At 39.3% G+C, this 21,920-nt stretch overlaps 2 protein-coding genes across 2 annotated transcripts; one reads left to right on the forward strand and one right to left on the reverse strand.

Annotated features, from left to right (window-relative positions):
- Nucleotides 1-2,891: 2,891 nt before the first annotated feature.
- LOC143883426 (zinc finger protein ZAT5-like) lies at nucleotides 2,892-4,034 on the reverse strand. The gene has a single exon (XM_077386774.1). It carries the CDS (start codon nucleotides 3,795-3,797, stop codon nucleotides 3,021-3,023), a length of 777 nt encoding a protein of 258 aa, XP_077242889.1. The 5' UTR covers nucleotides 3,798-4,034; the 3' UTR covers nucleotides 2,892-3,020.
- Nucleotides 4,035-9,609: 5,575 nt separating this feature from the next.
- LOC143884799 (Ankyrin repeat family protein) lies at nucleotides 9,610-21,914 on the forward strand. Its single transcript, XM_077388590.1, has 6 exons — nucleotides 9,610-9,863; nucleotides 20,941-21,035; nucleotides 21,126-21,204; nucleotides 21,275-21,369; nucleotides 21,453-21,548; nucleotides 21,638-21,914. Exons 1-6 carry the CDS (start codon nucleotides 9,686-9,688, stop codon nucleotides 21,731-21,733), a joined length of 639 nt encoding a protein of 212 aa, XP_077244705.1. The 5' UTR covers nucleotides 9,610-9,685; the 3' UTR covers nucleotides 21,734-21,914.
- Nucleotides 21,915-21,920: the final 6 nt, after the last annotated feature.

Genomic DNA, 21,920 nt, shown 5'->3' on the forward strand with positions numbered 1-21,920 from the left:
AAAACGCATAGAGACATGTCCGCTTGAAGAGACATCATTAAAGAGAAGAGACAAAACGTTTTTCCTCCAATAGTCATATTTGTGACCGTTGAGTTTTGAAACGGTTTGCTCTCTCAATATCAAACACGTGAGGGATTAAAAAGTTAAAACCTTTTTATTATAAAAAGATACTTTTATTGTAAACCCAAACCCAAACTCGGACCTCAGGCCACAACCCGGCGAGGCGCGCGTGTGTGTTTTTTACACATAGGCTTGTGCTCTTCTAAAAGCCCAAGACCCAACAAATTCTAAAGCCCCTTGAAGGCTCAAGCCTTTCTCCAACTCTCCATCTTATATGGATGAGAAGATTTCTCACAAGTTCTTATGTAGGACTATTTATTTTGCCTTAGTTTAAAGAGCACAACAATCACACACACTTCAAGGTCTTGAGTTCAAGTCCCCATTCATGCAATTGATTCTAGCTTTCAAAGAAAGGGGGGGAGAACTTTAATTTGAATCTTCCCTCCAAATTTTAAACACAAAGCAAAAGAATCTTTGACTTTTCTATTTAAAATATTTAAAATTTTCCAACATCACTTTTGAATTTTGCTCTGACTTTTCTACCAAGTAGCCATTGCAAGTAGTCTTCTTCACATGTTGTCCCTTCCGTGACTTGAAAACATTACACGGTGGCTACTCTGCTACCAAATGTTAGGTACCTAACTAATACGCCAACAGCTCCGAGCTGATGAAACGCGTTAGGCTAGGCTCGTTAAACCTATCACATATCAAGCTAGGTCCCACCTGGTCTCATACGTACCTAGGCAGACCCCACTTAGGACCGATGGAACGCGTTCGGCTACGCCCATTAAACCTGTCCCACATCAGGCTAGGTCCCATCATAGTCATTAGGAATGCCCCCACTTGGGACGGCAGCATTTACTCAGACTAACAATAAAGAAATAAAAAAGGAGAGGCATAATTATTGGTAGTGCAAGAGAATTCTCATTCATTTACAATTTTATATTTGCATTTTCTTCTTAAAGGGAGTTTTGACATTAATAGACTTCATGTACACTTCATAGTTGTTTAGATCAGAAGATGCAAAATGGAATTTATCCATTTAGGTCCCATGTCTATCTAATTAATGGGGCCCAATTTATGAGAGTTCTCATGGTATTCAATGATTGGCCCCACCCACATGACAACAACTTAATCTATACCATTCATCTATTCTTTCTACCCTGGAGATATTATATCTCAAAAATAAAATCAAATAATACATTTATAATCATCTACTTGGAGAAACTACCAAAATGTTAAGTCACGGGAGGTACCACCGTACCACTGCATCTGCGCCACTTCATCTCAAAGGCAAGTGCTTTAATAGGGAACCTTTTGGGGCCCTTTGGATATCAATATTTTAAAATCATAGATTTCCTCAAAATCATAGATTGAAGACGAGAGAAGGAGACTGTCCGTTGTTTTCTGATTTCTCGCCCCTATTTTGGTCGAGCGAGAGAGAAGGAGATCACCCCCTTTTTCCAGGTTTTAGAAATCTCAGGATGGGAGAGAGCTTCTAAAACCTAGATTTCTTACTTAAAATCAAAATCCAGAATAATGGATTGTAAATTCTAGAATTTTACACCGCTTTCAAACTAAAACCCGGATTCTAAAATCCACATATCCAAACAGCCCATTTATGTTTAGCCAAATCCAAAAACTTTGTGACAAGAAGCAGCGAATATTATATGTTGAAGTACACTATTTTTCAAAAAGTATTGTGGGACCTACTGTATATAGGATGATCCAAACCCTCCGATCTGTAGAGGGACTGAACATTATAGAAACCACTATAGATAGGCTTAGGATCATCCTATGCACATGATCTACTAGGTTCGGCCTATTTAAGTTGTGGCCCAACAAATGAACGGTTTCTGTCATCATATGAAGTGGGCCCCACATTAATTTTTTTTTAAATAGTGGACTTCAACGCACACAACATATAATTAATAATGGGAGATGATATTTTCACTCCCCCTGCATTACTTGCACGCTCCCCTTATAAGGTGATTTGATGTCAAAAAGCGTTAAAGTTGCCCACTTTTCACGTCAAATCACGTTAAAAGGGGAGCGTGCAAGTAATCCAATCGTCGACTTAATAAAATCTCTAATAAAAGGGCAGTTACACAGTGTCATCTTACTTATCAAAAATAAAGATTTGTCTTAATTATGGGTTGAGGTTAGGAGAAGGTAACCGCCCTTCATGTGCAACAATGTCAAAGAGTGTTGATGTAGATGAACATCTCACGCAAAGTAGACGCATGTCTTTGCTAAGCTACCTGCCTACATACAGCTAATATACTAAAACGACTTTAATTAGCTAAATCCCACATTATTGTGAGATGGGATGACTTGCTACCTAAGCATTCAAACACCCATCTCTCTCTTTGAAACAAACAAATGGGATGCATGTGGCACGAGGAGACGAGATAACATTCACTTGGGTATGTTATCGATTTGGGTTTGGAGAGATATAGTCTAAAAGAGAGGTTGGCCGTCCAAATTGAACTTAACGCAAGACTTATTTTATTACACTCGTATTTAAATAAGAAGAGTACAGATGTATCCTTGTGAGATTGGCAGTTGCCTACTTGCTTCCTATCCGTTTATTCTTGGCATTTATTGCAAGAGGGAGAGTTTTGTTGAGAAGGAAAAGCTTAGAACCTAATCCAAGACTTTTCGTGGCCGAAAAATAAGCTCCTCTCCACTGCTACCACATCACCACCATCCACTTTCTAAAGGGCACAAAAAACCCAACAGAAAACCAAACAAGGAAAATTAAAAGAAAAGATGCCCAAGCACTCACACACCTTTCGTGAACGAAAGGTCATCTCCCCACCAGCACAAACTAACCATTAACTAGAGATTTTTCATAATGAAAAAAAAAAATAATGAATCCAAAGAATCAATAATGATAATTATAACATACTAATAATAGTAGTGACAATTCACATATGATCGGAATTAGAGATCCGATCCTAGTAATGACAATCCACCATAGGCGAAGCCGCGAAGACTAGAGGTTGTAAAGAGAATCCGGATTTCGAGTAATCGTGATCATCCTCCGGGGCAGGAAGATTGAGATCCAATGATAGAATGTTATCTCTCTTGTTACTCTTGATTTCTTGAGCTTCCGCCATGATCGTGGTTCGATGACGCCTCATGTGGCCACCTAGTGCTTGCCCGGACGAGAATTCGGACCCACATATCGAACACTCGTGGACCCTCGATTTGTTATTGTTGTTGCTGTTGCTGTTGTAAGGAATCATCTGTTTACCTAGCTGAAGAGATGGGCCTATGAATTGGTTGTTGTCCTCCACGAGTGCGGCCTTAGGCTTCTTGTGGCTTGCCCGATGGCCACCGAGGGCTTGGAACGAAGGGAAACATCGGTTGCACGTCTTACACTCGTAGACATAGAAACCCGCCTTACCGGCGGTGGTAGTAGCGGCCTCGGTGAATCTCCGGCTAGTGACCCTCTCGTCTCTAACCTCTTCTAATCTCGACTGGACGTCTCGATTCCCCCCTTGCGCGAGGAGAATTAGGCAATTGGCCATATCTTCTTCTTCTTCGGTGCTTTCAGAGAATCCAATAGAGGAGGTAGGAGAAGGGAGATTTTGATCATCTCCGCCAACGCTTGAGGAGCTTGTTAAGGCACCCGCGATGGGCAATTGGAGCCTCTGACGCTTGGTTCGCTTCCCCTTCACGATGACATGGGATTGGTCATTGGTCCCTGTGGCTTCTTCGCGGAATTCCATGGCTTCGAGGACGGAGAGAGAAGAGAGAATACACCAAGTGACAAAGAAGGAGAAACGTGCATGTAAGAAATGAGTTAAGACAGGCTAAATAGAGGGTGATGGAGGAAGCAAGGTGAGATACTTGGCGTTATTATTTATAGTGAATGAGTTTGGAGTCAAAGCCGCCCCGTGAACACTAACCGTGAATTAGTCCGCCAATCTTCCGTTTCCAACTTTCTATATATAACAAGAGAGAGAGAGAGAGGTGTGGATTAAAGTAAGGGAAAGGGGAAAAGCAGTGAAACACACCCAACAGCAAAAACGAATACTAGCTATATTTGAGTTGTGTATAGTGGACACTCTTAAAGGTTGTTAGGGTAGCTAACCACTAGTCTTTTCACACCCATGGGAAAAATGAAGGAACAAAAAAAACTACCAATGGAAAACACGATAAAAGCATGCTAGAGAGAGGGGGGAGAGAGGGGTTTGGTTGCTTTCAAGCAAACCCATTACTTTTTTCTAACGATTCTCTCTCGATAGGATTGGATTGCAAGCCTGGAACCACGGAAAATGCGGCACTCCTTTTCTATTTTTATTTGGGTTTACCTAGTCTATTGCTTGTTACTAAGTATAGGTGGAAGAAAAACCTTGGTTAGAAACTAGGGGTATGGTATTTTCTTTTTTTTTGGATTTACTCATTCCGTTGCTTCTTACTAACTAAAGGTGGAAAACAGGCGTAAGTTAAAAACTAGAGGTAGTGGAGACGGTGTTGTAAGCAATCACACACCCTTCACTCACCATAAAACAAACCTCCCTCATATATGTACTAATCTCGTGATATTTTGATTCATTGTAATATGTCATCGGTTCCTATCTTTCAATGGAAAAGATAAAATAAATAGGGAAATGAAATAGGGAGATGGGATCACATTAATCCATCTAACACATCCATATGGTGAGCCTTATATACCTCGGATAACTAGAACGATCCTAACAATCGGGTCAATAGATCTCTTATGTCCTGTTCGTTTAAGATTGTGCTAGCCGATTGTGAGGCCAAAACTAATTATTCGCATAATTAATTGTGGGCTCACAATAGATTAGCACAATCTTAAACGAACACTGCCTAAAGCATTGAAAATGTGATGTTTTATTGTTCTGCTTTTCATCATTCAATTTCTAGTTCTAGTTATAGAATCGATGGCCCGCCAGCTTTTTAAGCTGGACCAATGTTTAGAAACTTTTACCCAGACCAACTTAGCTCCCAACTTAGCTCCGGGAAAACCGAATCAACTTGCACAAGTCAACAATTCACTGGATCACTTTTTCATTAACTCAGGCAGGCGTCTCACATTGACTTGATAGGACCGAAACCGAGTTGAGTGAGTGGATAATTAATTAACTCAGGAGAAGTTTTTAAACAATAGTTCAAAACCAATTATGTTAGAACCGACGTAACTTGGTTCTAAGCCTAGGGGAGACGTACCCAATTTGATCCATTTAAATTACACATGTAGTAAGCGGCGGCCTTGAATAACAAATCAAATGATCCTAAGTAACCTTCTAATCAATGGATCACTTAACCATAAAGTATAGGGTGTTCGCTTACTATCTTTTTCACCGCTTACTCCCTAGTTCTTGTTTCATTCAATAAGGTTGACCTTAATGACTACATTTTTTTAACACTCGGGTTTACAAATGAATTGTTCAATTCAATATCTAGAAATTCATATTTGGACAAAGAATCTAGCCAAGGTAACACCAATCTGCTCAAGCAAGTCAATAATTTATCACAATCAATTTTTTCATTAACTCTGAAAGTCTAAGCTAATAAACCTTCTCAACTTGCGCAAGACAATCCGGTAATTGACCGGGAGAGCTTTTAAAAAACCGATCATGATGGGACCCACACATCTAGGCTATATATATGCATCATAGGCTATTTTATCTTTTCGTTTAGCAAGATGTGGATAGAAATGGGGTTTATGTTTTAGTTTAGGGTGGTAAGTCAATGGAAGAGTGGATTGAGGGCATATTATTCTTGGCGTAACGAATTGTTTTGCTGGTTGTGTGTAGCACGTAATGCAACGCCAGCAATTGCAGTAGTAGTTGGAGGAAGGAAGGCATCGGTTGGTGGAATATGGCTTCTCTCCCACCTATTCTAGATTCATATCCACAAAACAAATACAACAGAATAAAAATAACAAAGGGAGATGATTTTTTCGCCCCCTTGTAGGATAATACACCCCCACTTTTAACTTGATTTTGATGTCAAAAAGAGTTATAGTCTGCCCACAATTTATGTTAACAGGGGGGTGTATTATCCTACACGGCGGGCGAAAAAATCATCACCCAAAAACAAATAAACAAAGAGCCCAAAACACTCCCAGAGATTCAAGGCAAGTAAACCGCTCAAAACAGCAGAGCCCATTAGAATACTTGCCATAAAGCTAGCACCACTCCAACGTCATCCACGTGGGAGAGAGAGAGAGAGAGAGAGAGAGAGAGAGAGAGAGAGAGAGAAGCTTTTGAGCCACTCCATGCCAGCATGTCTGTTGCAACACTATCCTAGAAAGAGATTAGATTCTGCAATTACTCTCCTAAGAGAGAAACTCACCCAATCCATTGATTTTTTGGCCTTTTTTTAAACAAGTATGCACTTATAGAATCATATAAACCATCTTATGAGGATTCCAATCATTTCTTTCTAGCTCTTCGTTCTTTGTTTTTTTCTATTGCAAGATTGGTGGGATTAATGCCTTGTAGGAGTCAATGGTTTTTTCCTCTATTTTTTAAAGCAAGATGTTAATACTTAATGGTACAAGTCAGAAGAACAAGAAAAAAAATGAAGAGGTGGTGTAACAAACGCCCGAAAAGAGGATCATGTTGTCATTCTATGTTGCTAATGTGGTACTAGTGGTAGTGGTAGAACTAGTGATGTCTTGGAAAAGCACTAGGGGAAGTTGGAACTAATACATAGAAATGTGTTTGTGTGAAAAAACAAAGTGGCATTATCAAAAGCAATAAAGACAGGGACATAATGCCTACTCCACCCAATATTAGGTCTACACCACTCTCGAGATCTACTCGTACCTCACACTTGCCTCGTGAATTAACTCCTCTATCACACCAGTATTTTAAACACCAGGCCGGCAACCCAACCCATCGGGTCGTTATCATCGAACAAGACAGATCTAACACAGAGTTGCTACTCTTTAAAAAAAAATTACGGTGATAATAAATAATGTACCCTTGTTTTATCACAAACGGCACTGTTAATGGTTTCAGTGTCAATTTATGGTAAAGATTTATTAATCTAAACATAACCCCATTACTTTAGCCTTTTTTCAGTGCTATTATAAATGCACATTGACGACGTGATCCAATCGGGGCACGCTGCTAGTTTTAGCAAGGGCGCACTTCAGTTTATGTAGGTACTCGATCGTTGCCTACGCCCCTGGGTCAAATCAAAACTCCAATCATAGATCGACACGTGGCCTGAATGGGTTACGACCGACCTCCAATGAGAAGCTGCCATGTGGCACAAACAATCGAGTTGCTTGGCCAGGTGGCATGCGGAAATCCCATAGCTCGGCGGGAATCCTGCCCAGCGTATGGCAGTCTGTGATTCGTGGAAGACAGTACGGGCCCAAACTGACGACCATATTGACACTTTGACGGCCATCACTTCACCGACCCGCGATTCCCATAACTTCCTCCTTTAAAAGGTTAATCCCAACTCCGATTTCTAGGAAATGCAAGTACTCGTAACCACGGTTTTAAATTTCGGTTTTGGTACATATTTCGGTGTTGACCAAAATTGACGTCACATTCAATGGCAGGAGACTCTAGGCGGACAGACCCCAGAGATCTGACTTCATGAGTTCGAGACCAGAGTACTTTCTTGGCTCGGCTCAGCCCAAAAAAGTAGAGGCTATATCTGTTGGGGATGAAGCTTGAGCACCAACCACAGAGTGCGATCTGGCTCCTGAGCCCACAAGGGTCTTGAGGCCACATGGTGTGATACGTCATCCCACCTGGCTCTTGAGCCCGTAGAGGCCTTGATGCCACGAAGGTGAGACACATCACCCGAGCTGGTCTTGAGCCCACAGAGGGCTTGAGGGCACGGAGGTGATGTGTGTCCTCCTATCTACTCCCTGAGCCCATTGAGGCCTTGAGGTCACGTGGCGAGACACGTCACCCCAAGCCATGATAATCCCCAAGTAGGCGCCGCAATCTTCCTCAGCACACCACTCTCAACAGACCACGTGCCTCCTAGCAAGACAATCAAAGGTCACCGACCAACCTTGGAAATAGGCACAACAATGCCAATCACGACTATCATCTGAAAGGTCCCGTCCATGGTTAGGGCCACCCTAAAAAGGCTGAGCAGACCGGGGGCACCGCCCAAAGACTCCAATACCATTCTTCGCCACAAACACACAACAAACTCACAATCTAAGGGATCTTCTTCTATAAAAGGGAACCCGCACCTAGCATCCAGGGAGAGGAGAGGAGGAGAAAAGGTAACACAAAGCAATGTAAACCTGATCTTTAGTTTGAAGCTTAGTTCTATATGTTTAAGTCCATAGGTGACTTGAGTGTGGAAGGGTTCCCTTGGAATTTCCAAACTCATTTCCAAACTCCGGATGGCCTTAACCCTTTATCTGTGAACGCAGGTCCCTCGTAGCACTTATGAAACTCAAGGCGTCTCAAAGGACCTACCAGGAGACTCAATCAATTTTGGACCGCAACAGAACCAAGATCATATGGGTTGCCTCGTGATGTTCTACAAGATCAATGGTCACAATTGCACATACATGTCCTGACATGAGACCTTAAAATTGCCCACTATGATTGGGCATTTTCTTTAACCCTTCCACCTTCTCCCTATCACTTCTGTGCTCTTTTCTGTAGGGAGAACACAAAAGCCTAAAATAAGTGGAGATGTCATTTCATAACCTCGGCCCATACCCCTAATTTCTCCAAATTGGACTTGAAATGCTGCTTGCGATAGTGTTTTGTTTTGTTTTTACAAGTGGAGTGCTATAGGCATGATTCTATTCCTCCGATTCAGCCAACTCTAGAGAAAAAGGAATACTAAGTGTCGAAAAACACAGCCATCATTCCGACAGTGACTATAGGCCTTGTTCTAAATGTCTAATCAACTAAGGGTGTGTTGGCCATCCATTCCGATTGGAGAGCCAAAGAAACAAGCAGCAATGGGAGAATTAGAATAATAAGAGACCGTTTGGATATGCGGATTTTAGAATCTTAGATTTCCTCAAAATCCTCGATGGGTGACAAGAGAAGGAGACTGTCTGTCGTTTTCTCATTTCTTACGCTTCTTTCCTCCGAGCGAGAGAGTAGGAGATCATCCCGTGCTTCCAGGTCTTGGAATTCTCAGAATGGGGTTGGGATTTCTAAAACCCGGATTCTTTCTTAAAATCCATAATTTTATAGAATTTTATATCGCTTTCAAACTAAATCATGGATTCAAAAATCCACATATAGAAAACCCGATCAATCAAATCTGCATGGCTTGAAAAACAATGAGGCGAAAATTCATTACATGAGTTTCGGAGGATTTGTCGAACTAGATCTTCCCAATTCTCATCACTTCTCATTTCTGGGCAATAAGAAAATGAGAGAGGCCATTAGAATGTGTAAAAACACATTGATCAAACGGGTTCACATCATCAGCAGTGTGATGTTTGCAACTGGTCACATACATAGTATGGCCCATTAGATGAACGTTCTGGATCAATCAATCTAACAGCCACGTGGATGGGGCAATAAGCAAGGTACCAAAAGGACAGCAAGGCGTTTTGTTTGAAAAAATTATCATATGTCTCTCGAACCCTTGTCTCTCTTTTCTCTTCTGAATAGTGGAGAGAAGGGCAAAAAAGATGGCGGTTCCTCACAGGCGAAACGGACTAATGGAGGACGGTGAAGAAGAAGAGGAGGGTCTGTTCGAAGAAGAAGAACAAGGTTGGCTCGATCTTGATGTGGACCCACCGCCCCATCTTCGTGCCCTAACCGAAGCAGCCCAGCTCGGCAATGTTGAAGCCCTTCGCCATGCTATCGGTACCCTAAAAACTCCTTCCCATTCTCATTCTTATTCTCTTGGTGCTTCTGTTTGTTTTTTCTTTTATTTTCTTCATTTCTGTTTCTCTCTCTTAGTTTTTACCATTGTCTTTCTCTTCTATGGTTACCGGTCTGAAGCATGCAACTTGTCCGTCCATCTTATGTGCCTAATTGGCCGTAACACAACTAAAAACAATATAGAAAAAGAGAAGGGAAGGGTTGATTTGAGGCAATCGGACCTCCTAACCCTGTTTGGATGCAGATACTTGCCTTGTAGATTAGTGGCATATAGGGAGGAGACAAACTTTTTTAGTGTTTGATCTACCTCGGATTTACCTGGTAGAATAGTGATAAGCAGTGTTTGGTTGCCAACCACGTAGAGTAATGGGAGGGGTTGTCATTACTGAGAGAGAGAGAGAGAGAGAGAGAGAGAGAGAGAGAGAGAGAGAGAGAGAGAGAGAGAGAGAGATTCTTACTTGCCGAAATCCTCTTTTTTGGAGAAATTTGGCATGGAATGTATAAGTAGGGAACATGGGTTCCACGTCATCAGACAAGCAATTATTACCTTTGAATCTTGTCTAGTAGAATTAAGGGATTGTGTAAATTGGCAACCAAGCACCATAAAGTTACCAAAAGAACATTTTTTTGGCTTGGGACATCCTTGAGGATGCCAGGCATGTGGCAACCAAACAGTCCTGTATTCAATTCGAGAAGAACCATGACCTCTCTTGAAACATAAGGGGCTGTTTGGATACATGGACTTTAGAATCCAGGTTTTAGTTTGAAAACAGTGTAAAAGTGAGTTCATAATCAAGCTGCTGTTTGCTGTCCGGACAGTGTTTCTTGGATTTTAAGTAAGAAATCTAGGTTTTAGAAATCTCTCCTCCATCTTGAGATTTCTAAAACCCGGAAACGGGACGATCTCCTGATCTCTGGTTTGACGGATAGAAGGGCGTGAAATCTGAAAATGACAGGCGGTCTCCTTCTCTCATCTTCGATCCAGGATTTTGAGGAAATCCAGGATTCTGAAATCCGCGTATCCAAATGGCCTCTAAGTTTCAGTTCAATTCGAAAGGAGCCACGACTCTCCTGAAACATATGTCTCTGTTCAATTCGAGAGGAACCATAACATAACTCTCCTGAGACATACGTTTCTGTTTTGGTTGCAAATTCTCAGCATTTTCACTAGAATATACTTTTTAAATATAACCAAAAGGTAGTGCCACATCAAAAGACCATCTACCCATTTTCAAGCTATGATTTGTGGACACGGACACGGGTGTCGCGTGTTGACACTGACACGGAGTGTCGGACACAGCAAAACTCCAATAATTAGAAACGGGGACAGGCTAAAATAGATAGTATATACAATCATAATTTATCGATATGGAGTTGCGTGTCAAGTTTTGACATTGATATGAGTTGTCTGACGTGGCAACATTTAAAAATCTAGAAATGGTGTCACTTACATACACATACAATTATTGATTATTACACAAATACCTGTCCACACTCACGTTAACTCTAACACTCCTAGTAATACATTTAAAAGTGTCCAAAGGAGTGTCGACACGTATGGACACGCGTGTCGTGTCAGACACGGCTAGACACGTGTGTCTTCAATAAATTCAAAGTGTCGGCTAAATCATAGCTTACGAGGCACATCTCCAATGACTAGCCCGTACAAGAATTAACTACATAACCATAACCACATAATAATTACTCTCAAACTACCCCATATACACCACAATAACATGCACATATCAGTCCATATCAATGCCGTTAAAAGGACTACATAGTTTTAAGAACCAAATCCTTTTCTTAGGATTCTTATTGGATTATCATGCTGGAAATTCATAGAATAATCTGATACTTGAATAAATTTTCTATGAGTTTATATTGTTGAGTAAATGCATTCTCTCTCTCTCTCTCTCAGTTTAGGATTGTACTCTTCTGTACTGCAATCGAATCCTGTGAATGTGAAGAATCGGTATAGATTTTTCTATATTGGACAAATATGGCAACATATTATAAACATTTGTGGGATTTTTTAGGAACTCTACCAGTGTCATTTTTAGGCATTTCTATCACGAGTATGATTACCATAATCTTATCCTTGCTATGAGAATTCCACCTTAGTCTTGCTTCATAATCTGGCTATCCTACTTTGGCTGTCACACTTTGCTTCTGCCATATTAAGCTTATATATTTCAATGATTAATCAATTAACATATTGTGTGACACTAGGTTTTGCAGTTATTTACTGTTAATTTTCTATAGACTTAGTTGAGTCGCCCATGTCAGCGCCCATTCACAATCTGAAGTGCATCGAACTGGGACTACAGTTGTGTGACAAGTTATAGAAAGGCTGGAAAACTTACCGAGTCTACTTGTGTCTCGTCATTCATCCTTTATTATGCACCAAACCGGGTCGGGTGTTACTCATTCTTACATTAAAAAAAGTCCCGACTTGCCATGATTTATTCCAAGTTTGGGATGACTTCATGACTTGGATGAGCGCGAAAAAAAGACGGGACTGATTCTGATTTGCTAAAACAAAGAACAAAGGTTGGTCATATTAGCTTAGTTGGGGTCATGACTAGAGTGAGTCATTTGATTAAAAATGCAAATTCTCGTACTTATACTTTTCTTTGATATTAATTAGTTTCTTTAGGATTTTCTCATAAGCGGGAAGGGTTTGTATCTGCAAAATATCCATGTGGACTTGGTTTAGTGGATGATTTTCTCAAAACCGAGAAGGGTTTGTATCTGCAAAACATCCGTGCGGATTTGCTTTAGTGGAGGGTTTCCCAAACATCCATAGAATCCAAAAACGAGAGCGCCAACAACAACAACAATAATCAAAAGATTGGTGCATTTAATTTTTTTCCTTTCCTCTTCTTTCTACGAGGAAAAACCTTTATTCGACCTTCTCTTCTTCCAATTGAAAGAAAACTTTAGATGCAAGCAAAGTTCGTGAACAAGTCCATAATTCAGCAAAGATAGTTCGAGAAAAGAAGAGGGCTGACCACGATTGAAATATAGGCCAGAGAGGAATGGAAATGTCATTCTACCATCAATAATGAACCATTCGGAGCTCTGGTCATTATATTTTTTGAGTTTTCTATCATTTTTATTTAATTTGTGATAAAGTTTTGGTAGGTTTTGGTGGACCAAAAAAAAACATGAATAGTGTTTTTATCCCATAGGGAGTCTAATTTTAAAAGTTCTATAGTTTGGAAGTTATTTTTTTTTCATTTTTTGGTTTCTTGATGGCCGAAATTAATTCTATGCCTATGGTTATGGGCCTATATGTATAAAATGAAGTTTTGGTTAACTTCTCAAAACTCAAAAGTTTATTGAGTAGTTATGAGCTGTCCTTTTGGGTTCTGGGTTTTGACCCTTCTTTGATCAAATCTAAGTTTTGGTTAACTTCTCAAAACTCAAAAGTTTATTGAGTAGTTATGAGCTTTTCCTTTTGGGTTCTGGGTTTTGACCCTTCTTTGATCAAATCTATTATCGTTTTATCTCTTTCTAGTATTATTTGTGATGCTCTATTAGTTTGTGTGATTGTTCATTTCTCTACCAAGTTTTCTACTTTTGGCGGATTCCTAGTGGTTTACTTTCATTGCATAACCTTTATATTGACATTACATAGGTCTTCCTTTTTTAATAATCCCTCTCTCTCTCTCTCTCTCTCTCTCTCTCTCTCTCTCACACACACACACACACACACACACACACACACACACATGCAAGTCCCTTTTTCTCTTTAATTAGAAGGGCAACAATCATGTTTTAGTACATTATTTGTGCTTATCTTCTATGTTACAAGTTCATACTTTGTCCTCTAATCCTCTTTACGTAGTCTTACAAAAGTTTTGAATTATAGCGTTAGTTTTTCTTTAACTCACCTGTACTTTTGGACTCGGCATCGAGAAAGATGACCGGAGTGGTGAAACTGCTGAGTCGTATATTCTCAGTGGTCAAACATCTCATATGTTGCATTATGTGATAGAGATCTTGGTCATGTATCCCAATCTCGAGGGCAATCAAACATCTAGTAATTCCAACAGTGGTATGTCTCATTCTATGACAGCTAATTTCTTCATTACTGGATGACAACTGGAAAGTCAAGAAACTACACTTGATTTATGTTTTACTATGGAAAAACATGAATGAGGGTGGATATATTTTAGATAGTTTACTCAATGAAACTTAGTCATATCGTCTTATAAATAAAATTTAAGATGCCGCCCTGGGTTCCTTGATAAATTTCGGGTATAAAAAAAACTTAGTCCTATTGCACAGATTGGAAGATTTGTTTCCGGAGAAGCTTATGAACAAACTACTCCTAGGATATTCGACATACCATTGATTTGGTGTCCAATGCAAGTTTCCCCAATCAGGTGGCTTATCAAATGAATTTGGCCGAACATAAAGAATTTTGACTACAAGTGGATGCTTTATTAGGAGTTTATAAAAAAAAAAAAAACTTGGTCCTTTTGCACAAATTGAAAGATTTGATTCCGGAGAAGCTTATGAACAAACTATCTCCTGGGACATTCGATATACCGTTGGTTTGGTGTCCAATGCAAGTTTCCCCTATCAGGTGGCTTATTAAATGAATTTGGCTGAACGTAAAGAATTTTGACTGCAAGTGGATGCTTTATTATCAAAAGTGTTGATTGGTGAAAGGTGCTTGGGCACTGCCAAATATACTTACATTCAAGTACAGATTATGGTGCATGACGACCACCCAATCAACAAAGTAGTGGTGAATTATTGGTCTTTCTATTATGCCGTTGAATGATATTTAGACACGCTTTTTATTCCTCAAGTGTTCTTCTAGATCGACATGAGAAATGAATGCCTCATATTGAAACCCAACATGTGACAAAAGGAGGCTGCATTAAAGATTAAGGTGGGCTGTACAGGACTACGAATGACTTGTTAGGCCATTCAGATCATCAAACACATTGAGCACCTTTGTGTGCATGATGTTGCAACTTTGACCTTTATTAGTGAAGCCGTGGTGGTTTATTTTCACAATATGCTTGTATATAATCCTAACATAATAGAGCACTTGGTGAATCTTTGACAAGTGATGAAAGTTTTGATTCAAGAGTAATTTCATGTTAACTTGGACAACTTCAACCTTTGATGAATCTTTGACAAGTGATGAAAGTTTTGCTTCAAGAGTAACTTCATGTTAACTTTCACCTTTTTCAAGAGTAACTTCATGTTAACTTAAGTGACTTATTTCTATTAGGCAAAGAAGGGGCCCACATTTAACTCTCTTCAAACATTATAAAAGAGGGTCAATGTAGGAGACAAAAAACACAAATTTTTAGAGAAGAATCATTCCCCCTCCCCCTTTTTGGCATGAAACTCAAGTTGGGGAGACCCTCCTATTCTCTTCCTTCTTCCTCTTCCCATTTTCCTCCTACCTTCTCTTATATTCTCCCCACTTCTTCTCCTTCCTTTCTTCTTGCTTTCCCTCATATTCCCCGCCTTCCTACCCACTGTTTTCCTTCATAACCTACCTAACCATGGGGCTGGTTGCTGCCCGCAGCCGCGTCTTTCCTCCCTCTCTATTCTATCTCTATTTCGTTTCTTTTCTCCTCTCTCCCTCTTCTACATCATTTTCTACCCCTTGCCGATTTTCTGCAGTCTTCAGCCATCTTAGGGCTGTTGGACTGCTCCGCAGGCTATTGGATTTAGCCAACAGCTTGATTTGCACTTGGTGTGCAGCCAATACTCCTGCTTTGGGGTATCCCCCTCTTTTCTTTCCTAGGTTGATAACCTTTCCGATTAAAACCTCCATACCCTCTTTCGTCCTCCATTTCTTCCTTTGTGGCGCCTTGTATTCTAGGAGACTGTTTTTCCATTTGGGATTGTGCACAAATATCTCCACACCATCTCTCCCCCTCCTTTGCTCTCCCATGTGGTGACAGCTCCAGGTTACTTGGACCGATCGACTTCCCGGCTGCTCTATCACTCCTCTTGGGCCCCTTCACTCCAGGTTTGGGGCTGATGCACTTATCGACTGGTGAGATCTGATTATTTATTATTTTCAGCCCATTTTGGACTTGCCATTTTGACTCACCGACACCCTTGACCTTATACTTTTACCCTTGTCTTTTCAATCATTGTAACCCTAGGTAGGAGATAGTTTGTGCCCTAGACGTATTGCATTCTTTATTTTCGTATTATGTTTAGACTATCATCTTGTTGCTATCCGTTTATATGTTTATTGTTGTTGGATGTGTGAACACTGTAGGAATGAATGTTTGAGCATAACTTTTTACAAATGTTACCTGGGTCGCCATCCCACCCTCCGACCCACGATCTGAGGTCGAATGATCCCAAACGTCGGTCGTTTGTGACCCGGATCGCCAAAAAAGGGCTCCCCGAAGCTTCAGACGATTTTACAAAAAAATATGATGAAATATCATCTTCGCATGCGTTGATATCAGCTTCTAGCACAAGACTCGCTCGTCCAAGTTCAAGCAGGCCATCAATTCGTCGAGTTGGACTACAACAAACTCGCATATCCAGTTTTGCAAAAGTGAACACTTCGGTGGACTAGAGAAAGAGAGTTGCACAATAGTTTATTAGTTTGATCATTTATCATGTTTTTATGATTTTATTTCAGAATTGAATAGTTATTTTCTGTTTGTTTATATTTCTAAGAATGTAATATAAGCTGGGACTTAATATAGTGATATTTGGAAATCCTCAAATTTTATATATTTTAGGTTGGATTGGAACTGGAATTTTCATTTTGAATAAATATGATGGCATGCATGAGGTTTTTTATTTTATTTATTAAATGTATGTAGAATGCACTATGGAATGGCAATCTTGTAAAAATATATGAAATTACACACACACACACACACACACACACACACACACACACACACACATATATATATATATATATATATATATATATATATATATATATATATATAGAGAGAGAGAGAGAGAGAGAGAGAGAGAGAGAGAGAGCGACCTGAATTGGCGCTCCAAACTGACCCACGACCCAAAGTAGCGAACCAACTTAGCCTACCCTAATCATACAGCGTATTGGGCCACCATTGTAACCCGTACCCATTCCCGTACCACGTACCAAAACGAACCACGTTCTAGGTAACATTGCTTTTGACTTACTGTTGCAGTTATCTCAAAGGTTGGATCGAAGTAATCTCTTAATCTGAATTGATTAATTTCTATACACCTAATCTGGAAGTGGCACTGATTTGTGCTAACATACCGGACAATTAACTCATTTAGCTCCTAAGATTCTCCAAGATAACCTGCGAACCTCTTGGTTTGCACCAGTCTCCTATATTTCCTTAGATGTATCCGAAAACATCAAATTGGATCTTACAGAATTCCATAACTAGGTTATGATTTGGGTATCATCTCGAACTCATTTGTCATATGCCAAAGCACTTTCCAAGGGTTTGCTCATGGAAACAACTAGCTAATCAATCGTATTCTTTGTATATAGATCCCATTTCTATTTCCAACTGTCTTGATCTTCTATTTGCTATTCCTGTGCTGAACATCTTGTTGCTTAATTTGCTTTCTTTGATAATTTGTATTCCCCTATAAGCATTTTGCAGTATCTCTTTCTTCTATTTGCTATTTGCAAATGTAAACAAGCTTGTGCTGAACAAATTTGTATTATCTCTTTCTTCTATATATATTTTTTTAAGTTTTATCAGGAAGCCCTTTTTCGTACGGATAAAAAAATATAGATGAGGAAATAATTACTTTCATAAGAAACAATATGTGGGAGCTTACTGATTCATCAACTAAAAAATATGTGATTGGTTGCAGATGGGCCTATGCAGTTATATATCTTTGTGATGGTAAGGTTGAGAGTCCGAAAAACAGCTGGCCGCTAAAAGTTACATTCTAACCTTAGGCATTGACTATTCTGAGAACTCTGCTCTCATTGCCACAATCAATTCAATTCATATGATTATATTAGTTGCTGCTAATATGAACTGGCCTTTGTGATTGCTTGATGTTAAAATTGCCTTCCTAAATGGTGACCTACCAAAGTAAGTGTATATGGTGCAAATACTTGGGTTTGCTACCCAAGGGGAGCGAGATAAGGTTTGTAGATTGAAGTAACAAATTGTTTAAAGCAATCTCCTCAGGGTTGGTTTGAGAAATTTACCTATATTCTCAATACATATGGTTTTTGCAAGAGCCATGTGGATCATTTTGTATTTATCTTGAGAAAATTTTCTAGTATAATTGTCTTGGTACTGTATGTTGACGGCAATGTTAATATAGACAATGACCAGACTCGTATCGATGAGTTGAATTATCTTTTGCAACACTTCCACACACGGAATACTTGATCAGCTATGGTATTTTCTTGGTATTGAGGTAACTAGATCAGACGATGGTATTATTCTGTCACAAAGTATGTCATAGATTGTTGTGGAGAAAAGTTTCTTGGGTACTAAACAAGTTGATACTCATGGAGCCAAATAGTAAGTTGTTATAGGATCAAGGAGAGTTTTTTTAATGACCCATGCAACTTGTTGGGGAGCTTATCTATTTGGCTATCATTCGTCTTGCCATTGCTCTTGTAGTAATTGTGGTAAAGTCAGTTCATGCATTCGCCCGAAGTTCCCCACTGACAAGCAGTCAGGCACATCTTGCAATATCTTAAAGGTGCTCCGTGCAAAGGGATTATTTTTAAGCCCAACAGTCACTTGAGTATGGAGAGTTATTTTTATGTTGACAAGGCTAGGGCCCCCTATGATAGGTCCACTAATGTGTATTGTACCTTCATTGGAGGAACTTTGATAACATGGAAAAGTAAGAAGCAGAGTGTGTTTCTAGGTTGCAGAGGCCTAGTATAATTCGATGGTTCACGCTACATGTGTTAATGAGGTTGAAAACACATCTGAGATGGGTTTTAAGGTTGAGGAGCCAATGTAGATGTATCGTTACAGCTACTCATATAGTGGGAACCTTCGTGTTTCATGAGAGGACTAATCGTGTTGAAGTAGATTGTTACCTTATTCAAGAAAAGGTAAGTAAACATATTTATACTCCATATGTGAAGTCCAAAGATGTGTTTGGAGGCATCTTGATGTAGGACTCTTTCGAAGATGGATTGTTATAGGATTTTGGGAAATTAGAATTAGATGGTTAGACTTTAGAGATGAACTAGAGGGAATCCAATTCAAAGGCTTAAATTGGAAATAAGAATAGAATTTTCGGAATAGAGAAAATATGCTAAAATATGCAACTGTCCCAAAAGATCGGGAAGGATCTGACCGTTGGATCGTCGTGAAACTTGGATATATATATTAAGAAAGCCTTAGGGGACGACGATATTGACGTTTGAGGTCGATCGGATCACAGATGATCAAACCTATGTGCCTTTTCCTAATCTTCAGAATTTACCAAAACTCAGAACCAGATCTTTTGATAAATCAAAATCTAAATATTGCATCAGGTTGAGATTTGATTGTGTTTGGTTGCTTATAGTCTAAAGGTAGATCTTAGTGTTTCATCTTGATCAGACTGTTGATCGACGAATGATATCAATCAATTGGTGCTCTTTTTGTGAAAGTAATAGACCAATCCAGATTGAATAAAATTGGGAGCAAAAAGCAAACAAAAGTTTGTAGGCAAGGAATGTTGGAGATTGGAATAAGTAATAGATGAACAATGGAGTTGAACAAAGAGAGCTTACTGATGATAGTTGGTGTTAGGGCATGCCACCTCTAACTATCAAACCCAAGGATATGATCAATGCATCCCCCAAATGATCTAGTTTGAGAATCACCCAATCCAGACAGGCAAAAAGCTTCAATTTTCATTATGATTCATCAATTCAAGAAGATAGCCACATTTATGGGACTCAATGCTTGATCAACTAGGGGTTTTCAAGATCTTTGTAAAAAATTTCCTTTCCAAAATGGAGAAACCCCGTGAAAATCTTGGCTCCCTTTTAAGACTCATAATTAAAGCTCTGCAATGAAATGAAGTAGGAAACTACTAGAGGTCTATCCTACTACTGGACTCCTAATTAGTTATTTCTCTTCTATTAACTCATTTACATCAACAAAGTAAATTGAAACTATTTGTATTTTGACTCAACTTACTTAACCTAGACTAACCCACGTAGGAAATATTTCTTTATCCTCAAACATTAGATAATGACCCTTAACAATTGAATAGCCTTTCTAATAAAACTCTTCAATCAAAAAAGTGTCAACAAATTCTAGAGGGCCACTTGTCTCATCTATGAGCAAGTCAAACTTGTAAATTTGCCCTTTCCCATAACATGGGTTTCCTCCAAATCTGTTCGTGATTGTCGAGTGGTGGAGTGGGCCCCTCTTGCACATGTGTCAACATCCATCTTCTTGGTCTCTTATTGCTTCACGTAGATGGTTCTTATCACATGTTTACTAGAGCAATTGGTCGTGAGGGAAGTGGTGAATTTTATTTTATTTATGTTTAGCTTAGATGTAGTCCCCAGCAGAGGAGTAGATTTTACATTTCTTTTTTTTTTAACTTACTAGTTGCAGTACTGTGATATGGAGGCTTCCCCTTCAATATGTAAAATAATTGTAGAAGTGTTGGTTATAACACTTCACTAAAATTTAACTTCAGTTTGTAAAGAGAGGTGCTTATCAAACTGTAACGGTACTACTGTAGTGCTGGTATGTAATACTAATGTGTCACATCAGTTGGTATGTGCATAAATTAAGCACAATAGCAGTAATTTTGTATTTACATTCAAATATATTATACGACAATATTGTTTAATTTTGTATTTACATTCAAATATATTATACGACAATTTTGTTTATTTGACAGAGGCATATCTTTAGCAAAAAAGTAGAATGATATTTGATGGAACTAGGATGCTAGCAAACTCTATTATACTTCTATTTTTTTTTCTGGTTTTTTTTTTCCCTTTGTTATTGTACCATTTTTGAGCTTTTACGTTTTTCCAAGTCATTTGCCACAGTGCCACCTTTTCATTTACATGTTATAATTATTATCATTCAAAACAAAAATACAGATAACCTCAACGCCGGCAGTATTGATGATCCAGTTGAAGATGGGGACACCGCCCTTCATTTGTCCTGTCTCTATGGTTATCTTCCTTGTGTCCAGGTTGGGAACCTAAATACCCAGCTGTTTTTTTTTTTTTTTTGGGTGACAATAAGCTGGATACTAACCAAATCTTTCTCATATTTTCTGTAGCTACTGTTGGAAAGAGGAGCTAGCTTGGAGACCAAGGACGACGAAGGGGCTATTCCTCTTCATGATGCATGTGCAGGAGGTAGACATTAACTCCTCAGAAACTCCTTAAATTGTTTACACTCAATCCATTTTAACAAAGTTTTCTGCAGGATTTACTGAAATTGTTCGACTTTTAATTGATGCTGCTAATAGCCCAGACAGTGTAAAGCGGATACTAGATACAGTTGATGCTGAAGGTGATACTGTGAGTATGCACAAAACCCCAAAAAATCTCACCTTAACTCTGATTAACTTGTTCTCTGATTGTGTGATTTATCTTGCATCTAGCCACTTCATCATGCGGCGAGAGGAGAACACTTGGATGTCGTGCGTTTGTTGCTGACAGCTGGGGCTTCTCCTAGAAAGACAAATATCTTTGGAAAGGTTAGAGGAAGTGTTAACTACATATGTCATACATTTCTTAATTGCAATTGCTCATAATTGAGTTTACTAATAGTTGATGATTCCTACAGACTCCTGCTGAGCTCTCAGATGCAGAAACCGAAGTCAGGAGCATTTTGGAAGAAGCTGCCGCCGCCTTTGCTGCTGATGCTGTGGGCTGCCAATAGGACAAAGAAATATGAAAATACTCTGCGGTTTTCTATTGAACAAAATAGCAGTTTTATAAAACACTAGCTGCACTTCATCTTCTGAGAGTCGAAGAGAATTCAAAATTTCTTTATGACCGACTTATATAATCTAGGAAAAGAATTCTTACTCATACAATCAAATATCTGGACAGTTTAGTCACTTGAT

This window comes from Tasmannia lanceolata, unplaced genomic scaffold (genome assembly GCF_043159265.1).
Source record: "Tasmannia lanceolata isolate RefF3 unplaced genomic scaffold, GAP_Taslan_0.1 ptg000008l, whole genome shotgun sequence".
In the NCBI taxonomy this organism is placed as follows: Eukaryota; Viridiplantae; Streptophyta; class Magnoliopsida; order Canellales; family Winteraceae; genus Tasmannia; species Tasmannia lanceolata.